At 37.8% G+C, this 14,579-nt stretch overlaps 1 protein-coding gene across 1 annotated transcript in view; it reads right to left on the reverse strand.

Moving 5' to 3' along the window:
- Window positions 1-3,158: 3,158 nt before the first annotated feature.
- The window catches only part of LOC131050997 (galactokinase), a 125,932-nt gene continuing 114,511 nt past the window's right edge, over window positions 3,159-14,579 (reverse strand). Inside the window, exons 11-13 of the mRNA XM_057985320.2 lie at window positions 10,569-10,646; window positions 3,584-3,725; window positions 3,159-3,413 (exon numbers count right to left, since the gene is read on the reverse strand). Of these exons, the coding sequence (XP_057841303.1) occupies window positions 3,303-3,413; window positions 3,584-3,725; window positions 10,569-10,646 (331 nt within the window). The 3' untranslated portion in view covers window positions 3,159-3,302. The remainder of the gene's footprint in view (window positions 3,414-3,583; window positions 3,726-10,568; window positions 10,647-14,579) is intronic.

Consider the following 14,579-nt stretch of genomic DNA (forward strand, 5'->3'; position numbering starts at 1 on the left):
GCCCATGTCCTGGCGAAGACCGTCCTGGCGAAGACCGTCCTGGATCCGACTTGATTTTCCTTGAAGAGATCTCCATTTGATGCCTACACAACATTTCAAAATTAGTACCATGATTTTGCAATACATAACATAAATTAGAGAGCAAATTTTAAGAAACTTAATGATAAGTCCTTTATTAATCATTTCCTAAAAACGACTAAGCTAAGGGAAAACAAATTTTCAAAATTCAAAATTAAAGCTATGACGATCAACGTTCAAAAACAATAAATCCATATCGCCATACCTCTCTTGAGAGCTAACTCTAGAATGCAAAACAAGGAATTTGCCTAGGCAAAATCAAAATTAGATGGCTCCAACATGATCTCCTTTAAATGAACGATCCCTTTATCAATTCATCAACCTTGAGGATATCTTTGACGTGGTCTTTGGCAAGTTCGCCCAACTTGAGACTAAGCTCGCACCCCTTTTGAATATAATTCGCGCCTCTTTGTCTTCCTTAAATCGCACTTGAGATGATAAAATAACAATGTGAAAATAATGATCTTCACCACCCTCCTTTATAAGTGCTTACCTCTCATCATTATTTAGGCCGACTTTTGTAAAAATAAAGCAATTATAAACGATTTTTTAATAAATAAGAAAGGCCGACCTTCATAAAACAATAAAATACCAAGCGCTCTATAATAATTAATTAATTTGCCATCGTTTTTAATTAATAAACTTCGATTTTCACAAGGCAAAAAATAATTAATAATATCAAGCGCAATATTTAAATGCCATTTAATTGAATTTTCAAAACATATCGAATTTTAGCATTTAAAATAAATTCAAAAAAAAACTTGTTTGAACGCCAAATTTTGAAGATGAAAGATACGTACCTCATCGCCCTAGTCCCTGACTGAGGGACAGGAGCGATCCATCATGTTGGTCTTGATTCTTGCATTTTTTACGTCCAAAATCTCCATCTCCACGTTGGATTTGGCATGTTCGCTAGGATTTTTAAACTTGAGCGACTTGTCCTGCAAACAAATGTCCTTTAGGTGTGATATCGCCCTGGTCCCTTGGAGAGGGATAGGAGCGATCCCTACGTTTTTACTTGACATTCTTCGTTCTTGGTACCAATTCTTCGTCCATTACCTTTCAAAAGACATCCTTGATCTTGTGTGAACTTGCCTTGACATGCATTTGAAGGAAAATGAAGGACCCCATGCAAATCGCTCTGGTCCCTTGGAGAGGGACAGGAGCGATATAGCCTCTTTGTTCGATTTGATGATTGTTTAACGTTCAACCCCTTTGCATATCACCTTGCTATGATGCCTTAGACCTTGTGTGATCCGCAAAAACCTTGACTTAACGTGATTTTTGAGAGATTTAGCCAATATGATTAATATCGCTCTGGTCCCTTGGAGAGGGACAGGAGCGAACTTCAAGTTTTTGGGCTCATGCTTGTGTTCTCCAACTTGCAATTACCTTTATTGTTCAAAACAAAGTCTCTTGATTCCCCTTGATCGCTGGATGCATGATAAACTTTCAAAATTTATGCCTTTATGGAAATATCGCTCTGGTCCCTTCCTGAGGGACAGGAGCGAATTAGATGTCTTGGTGCAAATCCTTCATCTTTGGCAATTTTTGATGCTTTGCGCTTGATGGAGATGTCTTAAAATGTCTTTGCCACCTTGTACTTCGCCTTGAAGTGTCTTGAATTTGGAGGAAAAGGCAACATAACTAAGATATTGCCCTGGTCCCTTGGAGAGGGACAGGAGCGAATTTGTACTTGTAGTCTCCATCACACTTTGCCAGCTTCCAAATTTATCTTCAACGGTCTCGTAATGTTCCATTCCATTCATCCATGCCTTGGGTTTGATTGTAACTTAGCAAGAAATTTGTCTTAGACAAAAATCGCTCTGGTCCCTTCCTGAGGGACAGGAGCGAACTTAAGCATTTTGGTCCTTTGTTGGCATTTGGTAATCTTCAATTTATCTTCAATGAGTTCATTTCACCTCCTTCCTTGCCTTCAAACATAAAACTTGCTTGATCTTTGCCCAGATCGTACCTTATGAAGAATTTCGCTCTGGTCCTTCAGTGAGGGACAGGAGCGAATTTGACCCTCTAGGCAAAAACTTCATCATTTCATTGTTTTTGATCAAGTCTGGATGCTCTATCATGCTCATTTCGTCCTTCACCATGTCTTTGATGTCTCGATTCGTCCAAACAAGGTCAGGAATGGCTCAACTAAGCATTTTCGCTCTGGTCCCTTGGTGAGGGACACGAGCGATTCGCCTTGGTCCCTTGGAGAGGGACAGGAGCGCTTTTCGCTCTGGACCCTTGGAGAAGGACGAGCGAAATTTGACTTTTCGAACTCTCTATCAGGATAAATTTTATGGAATATAACATTTAAGTATAAGTGACTTTAAGTTATATTCCATATATACTTTCAGGATGTTTGAGAGTGGTTTCAGACCTCCAGGAGTTATATTGCAAAATCTAGTTTTTGGAGGTTTTTTCAGTTTCCAGACTTAGTCAAATTCAGGATCAGGACATTCCAGACTTAGCCAAATTTCAGGATCAGGACCTTACTCAAGCCGGACTTACTTATCCATGTGATCCCCTAGGCGACGTTCAAAATGCAAAGGCTAGCTAACAAAACCCTAAAAAACCTAAAGAACAAACCTTAAAAAGCAAAAAAAAAAAAAAATGGGTCCCCATTTGCAATGGGGCGATGTGTGAAAACGTCACAACACCATCCCATTTACTTCCACGATAAGGTTCTATTTAAAGTGAAAAAGCATGATGCATCCACAATCTCATCCAACTTGAGGTATCCATCCCATTTACTTCCAAGATAAGGTTCTATTAAAGATACTTTTTGAAAGCATGATGCATCCACAATCCCATCCAAATATTGAATTTTGTCAATTCAGTTAGTTTCCTTCAGGATGCCAACCAACGGTAGGCTATCTATTTCTTTCAGTAGTAAGGATCACTCATTACTGAGAAACAAGGGCTATTTTAGAATTTGGTTGTATCTACAAGTGTCTAACTTTCAGAGTGCTGATTAGTCCTCTATTTCTGAGGCATATCTAGGCAAACCGCAATTTTCCAGCTCAATAATTAACTATTAATGAGCATTGGAATTATTTCTATATGCAGGCAGCAGAAAATCAGAAACCAAAGATTTATTACACGTGTTCCATATTCACAAGAATTACAATAAATATTTGCTTATTTAGACAAGCTAGTTGCCACTGATTGGCATTATATGTTGATGAGCATAGTTATCAAACTTAAAAGAGGTCAATGCATTAAAATTTGAAAATTGCAGCACCACTTGATGGTTTTGAGGCAAATACATAGAGGCCCAAATCATTGTGATTAATCACTCCCTTCTCAATGCGAGACTGATAGAAGGCTTCCTGAAAAACAGAAACAATAAACAATTAGGCTGCATACAATTAAATTGCAAACCAAACATGATTAGCCGTGGTAAAAGGAAAAAGGATACTTCTACATGTCCCAAAGAATGAAATCTTACTATTAGTATTATTTATTACTAAGAAGCAGGCACAGTTTGCGGCTCTGGTACCTTTAAATTCAAGATGAACGAAGGGACTATGTTTTCTTTCACTAAAGCAACTGCACAACCACCCCATCCAGCTCCAGTAAGTCTTGCACCAAGTGCTTTACTGTCTCGGCAAACTTTAACAAGTTCTTCCAACTCAGGACAGCTAAGTAAGGACACAAAGAATTGCAATGTTAATAAAAGCAAAATTTGAACAAAAGCAAGGAGATTCCAATTGAAATTCAACTTTATAAATTGGGTTCTCTTTCAAAGGCAATTAAAAACAGAACCAAACAGAACTATAAAAGAGATTGTTGAGCTTTTAGCATTCTTAACAGTAGTTTAGAATTAGACAAGCTTGAGCATTCATCCAGATTTTTCCTTGTAATCAGGGAATGCACATCTCAGCATGACCCTAATCTTACAATTTACAACCTTGTTCAATTTTCATTCCTGTGAAGTATGCTGCAAATACCTTTTTAACTTTCAAGTAAAAATGTCAATTTTTAATAGCTTTAAAGATTCAACAACACAATCACTACACTTTGTAATCGAGAGAAAAGTAGAATAACATTCTTTTCCCTATTAATTTAAACCATCTGACTTGTGTATCCAAATAATTTCCACCAAGAGAAATCAAGACTTCTGAAACTAAAAATAGGAAGCATATTTCCATATTTATATTAGCTTTTAAAGACAAGACTATACCAATAAAAAAGAAAACAGCACAGTTCCCCAGGATTTCTACCAGATCTCTGGGAACAGGTACATCATTGGGTGAAGGACTGGGCAGCATCCCAATGGGAGATTATTGCCAGGGATGTCCCTGTAGATATACTTCCATATATATATTAGCTGTCAGAGACAAGACCATGCATCCTGAGCATGGTAGGACTGCACGGCATCCCCACAGGGGGTTGTCCATGGCTGACCTTGCAGATGCAGGGACTTTCCTGGTGACTTTCCTCTCTAACGGAATTCTGGGAACATCCTACTGTCCCCGGAGTGGCTGCAGGATGTGCATACGTGCCTTCACAGATGGCTGACAGAATGTCCACCCGATCATTAAAAGAAACAAGCTCACACTTCTAATAAATTAAAAAAATAAACAAAGTTCAAAACTATAAACCTAGAGTTAAAAAATGGACCCACCAAATAATGCAGGTTTATAAGCATGAGTGATTAAATAAGGCAAGGGGCCGACCAGGATAAAGGTAATTAAGATTTGAAATGATCAATAATAAGGAGCAATTAATAAATGAAACCAGAAATTTGGCCGACCTCCCTTTGTTCGGCAAATATGATGCTAAGGCCGATCTTCAAGTTCAAGCACCCAAAATTGAAGGGTAAGTGAGCTTAAATAAAAAATATAATATTCAAGTGCTGCTAGGGTAGACCCTCCCTTGTTTTTGGTGCCCCTTTTGGTGAAGTTTTAAATGCAAATTAAATATAATATATGCTGGCTGACCTGGTTGAAGAAGCTTAACCGCTCAATGAAAAGGCATGTGAGGGAGTACAAATAAGTGTTTTTGGGAGGACATTTATACATCCATTCATTCAAGATCTTTCTAAAAAAGATCAGATCAAAGAGAATCGGGTCTGATATTGATAACAGATTCAGGCATGCAGCAGTTTGATATTATAACTGTAATTTGGTATATAGCATAATGAATCTTAATTATGATTGCTCACTTCTGAACAATGTGCATACAGTCTAAAAATATGGTATTAATATATGATTTCTTATGTATATATATACCATAATGTGAAATTCTTTATATGGTTGTTTAAATGCTACAATCGGCCATGATAGGGGTGGGAAAGAATTATGAGGGGAAACAGTGATGAAGTCATCTTCTAAGTAGGCCACCTCATGGTGGTTGATCGGGTGTCCCATGAGGACAAGGGGGTGCAAGGAGTGCTGCCCTTGGGCTTAAAAGGGAAGGACTTTCGGGACACCCTATTGTAAATGCACTCCAACCCTCTATAATGGTGGACCAATATACTAAGGAGTCCAATCATAGGGAATGGAATAGGATGGCATGGTGAAGGGGAAACAGTTATAGGACACCTCACTATGTACACCACCTCATATGGATGGCAAGGGCCACATGAGGCCAAGAGGAATGTTATATCCGCTCTTGGGCCTAGGGTAGAGGATCTCTTGGGCACCCTATCAAATCACCTTATCCTAGCTTCTCTATGGATGAATTTCCCTAGAAAATTAGAGATATCTTATAATTAAGTTTATATTCCTAACCCTGGTAGGAAAGATCTATTTTATGGATTACGTTTTCAATGAGCTTGAAGTTGTGATTATAGGGCAAAAACTAGGGCCTTTACAAAAGGGGACATTACAGGTTGGGCTACAAAATGTGGCCCAAGTGGTGACAAATGTGGCCCATGTATGCAAAGCTACATGTCAGTTAATTGAGGTAGCTTATAGACATGTTTGGTGGCCTCCTTGTTGTGTGCATGTCATGAATAATGCACTCAAGAACATGGGAAAATTTGTTGGATCAAAAAAATTGTTCATGATGCTAGAGATGTGCAAATGTTTATCTACAACCACCACAATTCACATGCACTCTCAAAACCTTCTCTAAGAAAGAAATCTTGAGACCTTTAGAGACTAGATATGCATTGTATTTCATTCTTTTGGAGAGGATGCTTGAGTTGCAAGAGACAATGCAAGTAATGGTTATGACAATAGAATGGAATCAATGGCTTCAATCCAAAGAGTGATGTATTTTGGGGTGATGCAAAATATATTGTCGCCATCATTACTCCAACTGTCAAAGTTATTAGATATAGGGATGCCAATGCAACTAACCTTAAAGAGGTGTATGAGTGCATTGATTCTATGCTTGACCAAATGAAGGTGGTTGTGAGACAAGTTGACCCCACATAGCAATTCCACAATGAACAAATTCGGCCAGTCATTCATCAAAGATGGGAGAAGCTTAACACTCCCTTGCCAATGGTTCCCTATGCATTGAACCTGAAGTGGTATATGCAAAGGCCTAGTAGAATTACACCCATACAAGATGTTGAGATCAAGGCAAGGTTCATGAAGACTATCCAAAAGATGTATGATTCTTTAGATCAGAGCATCATTCGTATTGAATGGGCAAAATTTGCCACTCTTAGGGTTTATTCTGATGTCAAGATAGATAGGGAGGCTATGGCACATAAAGATCCAATTATGTGGTGGACTATGCATGGGCTGACTTCTTTGACTACATCTCTAGCCATTTGTTCTATCCCAAGTTTCTATTTCTTTTGTTGCTCACAGGAATTGAACTACTTATAGCTTCATCCACTCCATTAAGAGGAACAGGTTGTTGCAAGGTGTGCCCCCTTGGTGCAGCGCTCGGGTTTGTGACATGTCTTAACCGCCTCCTGTGGATTCTATAAGTCTAGTGGTTGTATCGGGCACTAACAGGTCAATCTTTTGGTGCAATGGCAACCACACTTGTAACAAGTGGTATCAGAGCTTGGTCACAGGTTCAAACCCCTCGCTTGCACTGGAGGGGGTTGTTGCAAGGTGTGCGCCCTTAGTCTCCTTGTGTTGTGCAGTGCAGTGCAGCACTCGGGTTTGTGACATGGCTTAACCGCCTCCTGTGGATTCTATAAGTCTAGTGGTTGTATCAGGCATTAACAAGTCGATCTTTTGGTGCAACGGCAACCACACTTGTAACACAAACTTACCTCTAGGAGGGCAAAGAAGCTTGTGGCTATACATAGTGTCTTGTGTCTCATTGACCACAACATACTTACATACAAAGACGGTCCACCATCACAAGGGGATGTAGAGCCAAGTTGATGAGATGCTACACAGATAAGGCTAGCTAGTATTGGTTTGGAGGAGCTTGAGCATGTGGAGTCCAGAAGTTCTAGTAATAAGGAGTTTGAGGATAATTAAAGACCTCACTTGACTTCATTTTGTTATTTTGAACATTTGTCACTGTAATCATCATTATTAAATTTTGAACATAATATAAATTATGAATTTGGCATTTTCATTGTTAATGTTCACTTCCAAATTCAAATGTTTAATACAGTAATTGCAATGTGTTTACAACTTCAAATTTTATTATTTTGTAGTTTTGCAAATTAGCCAAAGTTTCATTTGTAATTCATATACTTATTCCTTATACATCTTTATATAACTAATGTTTCAAGTATATATGCTTTTACACTGCCCCCTACTACCACCCCACCACTGTCCCCAAACTTAGGCCCTTGGTCCCCAAAACTCATCCCCTCATCGCCCTATCCCCTTGTTAGGAAACTCCGTGGAGCTATGATCCACAATTCTTCTCACTACATTCTCTAAATAGTTTGTACTAAAATTTAGGGGTTTCAATTTGGTGAAAGCACTTTCATTTATTAGTTCCTCAAATCCTTCAGTAATTGTAATTTTAGGTTAGAGAGATCAACATCCAAATGAGGGCTTCGGGTCAAGATTTCAAATGGCGAAGTACCCCTACTTTGACACCCTTATTTTAATGACACATCAGTTGCCATGCATTCTTTAGCCTGTCTTGCTAACTCTTATGATTTTTTTGTTGTATATTTAGGAAAGATATTGAGTTGCTCTGATGCATTGTTGTTATAGAACAATGCGATTAACCCTGGTTCCTTTGTTTGCAGAATCTTACCAACTTCCATAAAATTTTGTTGGTCAGATGCAGATTCTTTGGCAGGTTCAATCATGTTCAATTCTTCTAATGGTGGATTCTCTGCTTCTTCGACATTTTTAGTAACAACCTGCCTAGTACACTCACTTTTCCCTTCATTCTTCTTATCAGCAGCAACCCTCATGGCACACTGCCTATTTTTATTCTGCCTTTTCCATTCTCCTATAGCACCTCTCTTGTCTTTCCTTAACTTGTTTTATCTTTGTTTCTTCCATGCTCACTAATTCAATCTCTTCTCTTAAACTGTCTCTTCTTTTTGTTGTTTCTTTTCGCCATGGTTATCTTTTCTTTAGAATTCTATTAATTCTTTTATGCATCCTTAATGGCTTAGTCCTCTTGTTTTCCTAAAAGAAGCATCTCTTTTAAGGAGCTTTCAGGATCCACCTCCTTTTCATTTATCAACCCCTAGATTCCTAAAACCCTCACATGAGGCTAGAACCTAGGAACTTCGGCTGCAGATCGTGAAATCTTATCTTCTTCTTGAGTGTACTCCTTTACTAAGGTCTTCCTCACCGCAGTTGATATGTCTATTAATTAGACCTTTCCTTTATCCTTTTATCAAGGTCCCTCTCTGCTGCAATAATGTAATTGTAGTTTTAAATCGCATTTATTCATTTTACCAAGGTTCTTGCAACAGAACTAAGATGTTGGCAAGTAAAGGCACAGAACAAAGATCTGTACTTAGGTACTTGAAATGTGGTATTTAAGTTTTATACATTAGTGTTAGGATTAAAGGAAGGGCCAAAATAAGTGCGGTGGATTATATAAGTTTGCGGCAGGAAATAACATACACAATTAATAAAATTAAGGCATTAACAACTCAAGCATAAGACCATATCACAGCATAACTGAATCTAGCTAATTTGCAGTATCATCTATGTATTATCAAATAGTCATATTACATTCATAGATCATATATTCCTAATACATTCTTGTATCTCATATTCTTATACTTCTTTCTATCTCTCCTTCATTTCCTACTACTAATTCTTCTACTTATACCCAAGTGTAAGTAAGACATGTGTCTCCTTGTATTACTTGCATCTATTGAACGAGTTGCTATCAAAGTCCTTTTGTGGTGGGTTATTTTTTCTTTCTTGTCGGATCTGTCCTACTAACACTATGAAAACCATTTGTCTGATGGCTATCTGACGATCATCAAACATTTCATGCATGGCTTCCATTAAGGTAAATGACTTTGAATATGCCTACCTTTATAGCCAACCTTTATAAGTTATAATAAGAAACCAACTTGTAGACATTAATAGAGAAACATGGCAGATGTTACTAGGGTTCCAAATCCAACTTATTCAAAGGCTCAAATGATTCCAATCCTAGTTTTACTACTTGCCAAGTACTCAGCAAAAATTCCAATGTCAAGTTTTTTCAAGAAAAACTTGCTGAGCTGCAGCCACAAGTTTCTAATGATACTTGCACTGGAACTCGCATGAGCACTCAATGAATCCAAGAGCAAGACTCACCACATGCAGGAATCTGGAATAACAAACTAGCACAGGTAAAACACTGAAAAAACACTATAAAAACATTAGTCTGCACAATATTCTCATCCTGTGTAAAAAACAATGTCTTGACTCTTGACACATAAAAGAAATGGAAAAAATGTGATTTTGACTCAAAAAAAACAGTTTTTTGCCTTTTACGAAATTATAAAACCATATGCCACAAAAGATTGTTTGGTCTTGAAGGCCTTCATTCCCCAAGAGCCCATGAAGGATGTTGCCCATCAACTGCGCCAAGGCACTACCCCCAGACCCCCATGAGGGATGCTGCCCCTCGACCCCACTGGGGGTGCTGCCACCAAACTCCAACTAAACTCATTTGATACATTTTGTAACTGTATTGTGCATAAGATTTAAATTTTTTTAAATAAATTTAAGTATTTTTTAAGTTGTCATAAAATTGTGCTACCGAGTTCGAGTTGGAGTATGTGAACTATGATAATAATCACAAAAAACAAGAAGAAGCTTGTATTCAAATGCATCATTTACAGCAAGAGTTTTGGCAGCTGATCTGATAAGTTTAGTTTAGTCTGAGGTTGACCACTAAAGAACAAATCGAAACAACCCTAAAGCATAAATCCACAAAAGAAGTGAATAAATGTGAGCAGTTGCTAGCTATAGATTTTACAAACTAAATTCATTTAAACTATAAATGTCCCAGACTCATAGGAGATGCAGGATGAATGACAAAGGAACAATTTCTACTTTCAAACTTATAGTCTACTTCAAAAATAATCATTATGGGAAACCTGGAATAATCCCAAGGAGTTTTTAAGGAAGACATACCTGCACTCATATAAAGTGCTGCAGCTATAGTGGCTCTCGTCCATAAGCTCCCCAAGCCTTTCCAATACTTCATCATCACTGTTGAGATTGCAATTTTATCAAGTTATTGGAGTTTAGCCTTGACAATGAACAAATAGGACAGCTATCTGAAGGCTGAAAATACAGTAAAAACTAGCAAAAGTTGAAAAGATGAGCATATTTTTATGTACTCCAAAGATATTTTTCAGAAAATAACTATAGCACCTACATAGTTTTGATAGTTGCGTGGTAGCTATAATTAATTCTTGAATAAACACAATATGGCGTGTGCAACACACGGCTATCATGAGTAAAACTGATGAGCAGAAAACAGAAATATGGACAAAAAGTATTATTTAGTGTTCTATTGTAGGAATACAACATAATTTGGAGATTATTTTTGAAAGAATCTAAGAATGGTATATAATTTTGAGACCTCTATTTCGATCACCATTTAAATTTTAGATTATTCAATTATCAACTGATAAGAGACTTTTCAAGGTATACTTGACAAGTCAAACCAATATGTTGGCAAAACATTCTGGTATACACTGATATGATTAAATTATAAACTGCAGTTATTATATTTCGAAAGCTTGTAGTTGTCTGGCACACATGAAAAACACAGCTGCCAAAACATTTTTTTCCATAAAATGGCCTATGGTTACAAATTTACAATGACCTAGCATCTAGAAATCTTCACAGAAATGCTCAAGTGTTGCCCTTGGTACTTGTTACTAATTATTTCTACAATAATGCCAGAGAAAGTAAAGGGGCTCAAGATAAGAAATGCTTTAAGTTGGATGCATTTTGTAATCCTTAAAATTTTTTCTGGAAGAAAAGAAAGAAACATATTACCATCAACTTACCAAAGTAGTTCAATGGGACACTGTTGTGACCATTTCACACATCGCCCCATTTAAAATGGGGACCCCCTCTTTTTGCTCGTTTTTGCTCGTCTTTCGCTTTGCTTTTTAGGGTTTTGGTAGTTTGTCAGTTGTCTGGATTAGGGTCAAGCCTTAGGGTTCCCGTTTTGATCTTTTCAGGCCAGAGTCCAGTCAGTCTTGAGAGCTTTTTGAGCTTCCTTTCGTAGGATGCAATTTTGAATAAAGTGAATTCGCCAGAGGCTAAGTGAGTTGGTCTATTTTCAATTGAAATTTTGAATGCAGAGTCTAAATTTGTCTAAGTGTTGATGATGAAATTGTGAATTTTGTCCAATTGAGTGATTTTGACCAAATTTTGAAAATTTTGATAATTGATCCCAGGCATTGGAAATGATTTGTTTTTGCCTTGTGAAGTGATTAAAATCCCGAAATCTTGATATTTTGGCCTGTAGGAGCAAAATCGCTCCTGTCCCTCAGTGAAGGACCGGAGCTCGTTTTCAAAAATCTTACTGTCTCTGCAGGATCAAGATGATTTTTCGAGTGGAAGTGGTAAAGAGAGGCATGATCTTTCCATTGAATATAATTTGAAGAATTTCATGAGCATAGAAATGCCCCAGGAGTAAAAATCGCTCCTGTCCCTCAGTGGAGGACCGGAGCTCAAAATCAAACATTGCCTTGTCCTTGCAGGATTTCAACAACTTGACGATTTGAAGAGATCAAAGGAGATATGTTTTATTAGTTGAATATAACTTGAAGTGCCTTCGTGAAGGAAAATGGACCAAAAATGCAAAATCGCTCCTGTCCCTTAGCCAGGGACCAGGGCGAAATTCAGTGTAGCTCCCGTCCCTCTCCCAGGGACCAGAGCGAAATTCCTCATGAGGCATGTTTTAGGCAAAGATCAAGCAAGTTTAAAGTTTGAAGCAAGAAAGGAAGGTGTAATGAATCCGTTGAAAACAAATTGAAGATTACAAGACATCAACAGGAGACTCAAACTGGCCTAGGCGCTCCTGTCCCTCAGTCAGGGACCAGAGCAATTTTTGCCTTAGGTCAATTTCTTGCCAAGTTTGAACAAACTCCCAACCATGGATGAAGGAAAGGATGAATAACGAGTCTATTGAAGATAAATTTGGAAGTTGACAAAGTTTAAATGAGCTTGCACATGAAAATTCACTCCTGTCCCTCAGTCAGGGACTAGGGCGATATCTTAGTTATGTTGCCTTTCCTCCAAGTTTAAAATCACTCCAAGTCAGAATACAAGGTGGCAATGACGTTGGAGGTGTCTCGGCAAAGAACGAAGTATCAAAGACCGTCCAGGATGAAGGATTTTCACTATATGCTCAAGTTCGCTCTTGTCCCTCAGGCAGGGACCAGAGCGAAATTTTCAAATGAGGCCAAATTTAAGTTGCCATTCACATTTTAAATGTTTGAAAGGGAGTAAAAGACATCGTTTTGCACTTTGAAGACAATTACAAGTTAATATGATGAAGATTTTGCACTAAATGCCCTAGTTCGCTCCTGTCCCTAAGTCAGGGACCAGAGCGAAATCTTCATGAAGGCCTAAATTTTGAAGGTTTATCGAGTATCAAGTGTCCAAGAGGGATCAAAGGACCTCATTCTTCATAGTGAAAGCGATTGCAAGTTGATACAAACAAGGTTGAGCCCAGGATGCTCAAGTTCGCTCTTGTCCCTCAGTCAGGGACTAGGGCGATATTTACCATATCACTCAAATCCTTCAAAATTCATGCCAAATCAGGGTTATGCGAGGTTGCAAAGTATCAAAGTGATCTTAAGAAGATGATATGCAAAGAAATCTAACGTCAAAAGGTGATCAATTGAGCTAGGGAGACAACATCGCTCCTGTCCTTCAGTCAAGGACCAGGGCGATATTAGTCACAAAAGACATTCATTTACAAAATCAAGTCACTCAAGTTCGAAGTTCCTTGTAAACATGCCACTTTCAACATGGAGATGATGGTTTCAAACGTCAAAGGCACATGAATCAAGATCAAAATGGTAATTCGCTCCTGTCCCTCAGTCAGGGACTAGGGCGATAATGGTTTGTGTCCTTACCTTTTCTAAATTTGGCGCTAACAAACATTTTTTTTGAATTTATTTTAAATGCTAAAAATCGATAAGTTTGAAAATTCAATTAAATAGCATTTAAAAATTGCGCTTGAACATTAATTAATTAATTTTTGCCTTTTAAAAAATCGAGTTTATTAATTAAAAAAAACGATGGCATTTAATTAATTAATTATTATTTTAAATAATAAAATGGGGCGCTTGGAATTTAAATTCCTTTATTTCATAAAAGTCGGCCTTTGTTATTTATTTAAAAATCGTTTTAAATTGCTTTATTTTGGCAAAGTCGGCCTAAAGGTAAATGAGAGGTGAGCGCTTATAAAGGGAGGGTGAAAAATTTCATTTTCAAATCATCATTCAATCATCTCTCACATGCGATTTGGAGAAGGCAAAAGGTGTGCGAATTTCTACCCAAAGGAAGTGCGAATTTAGCAAAGGTGGTGCGAAACATCTTCAAAGGGGAGTGCGAACTTGAAGTTAGAGTTAAGGCGAACTTGCCAAAGATATTGAAGATCACATCAAAGACCCCAAGGGTGACGAAGTTGATAGGAAGGACGTTCGCTTGAAGATCACGTGGAAAAGGCTTCAAACATTAATTTTGCCTAGGCAAATTCCTTGTTTTGCATTTTAGAGTTAGCTCTCAAGAAAGGTATGGCGATATGGATTTATTGTTTTAATTTTATTTTTTTTGATCGTCATAGCTTCAATTTTTGAATTTTGAAATTTTGAATTCCAGTAGCTCAATCGTTTTTAGGAAATGATAACTCAAGGATTTATCATGAAGTTTCCTAAAATTAATCTAATCTATGTTATGCATTGCAAAATCTAGTTACTTATTATGAAATGTTGTGTAGGTATGGCGACCCCGAAGGTGGGAGCATCCACCAGCCGTCCAGCTCTCATGAAGGAAGATCAAAAGACCGAAGAAGTGGAGACCAAGATCGTGTCTAAATGGAGCAACATTGGAGATACCAACTTGGGCAACTTCAGCACGAAGAAGTTTCGAGAGGTCCCCTACATTGGCAAG

The sequence above is a fragment of the Cryptomeria japonica genome, chromosome 6, assembly GCF_030272615.1.
Source record: "Cryptomeria japonica chromosome 6, Sugi_1.0, whole genome shotgun sequence".
Taxonomy (NCBI): domain Eukaryota; kingdom Viridiplantae; phylum Streptophyta; class Pinopsida; order Cupressales; family Cupressaceae; genus Cryptomeria; species Cryptomeria japonica.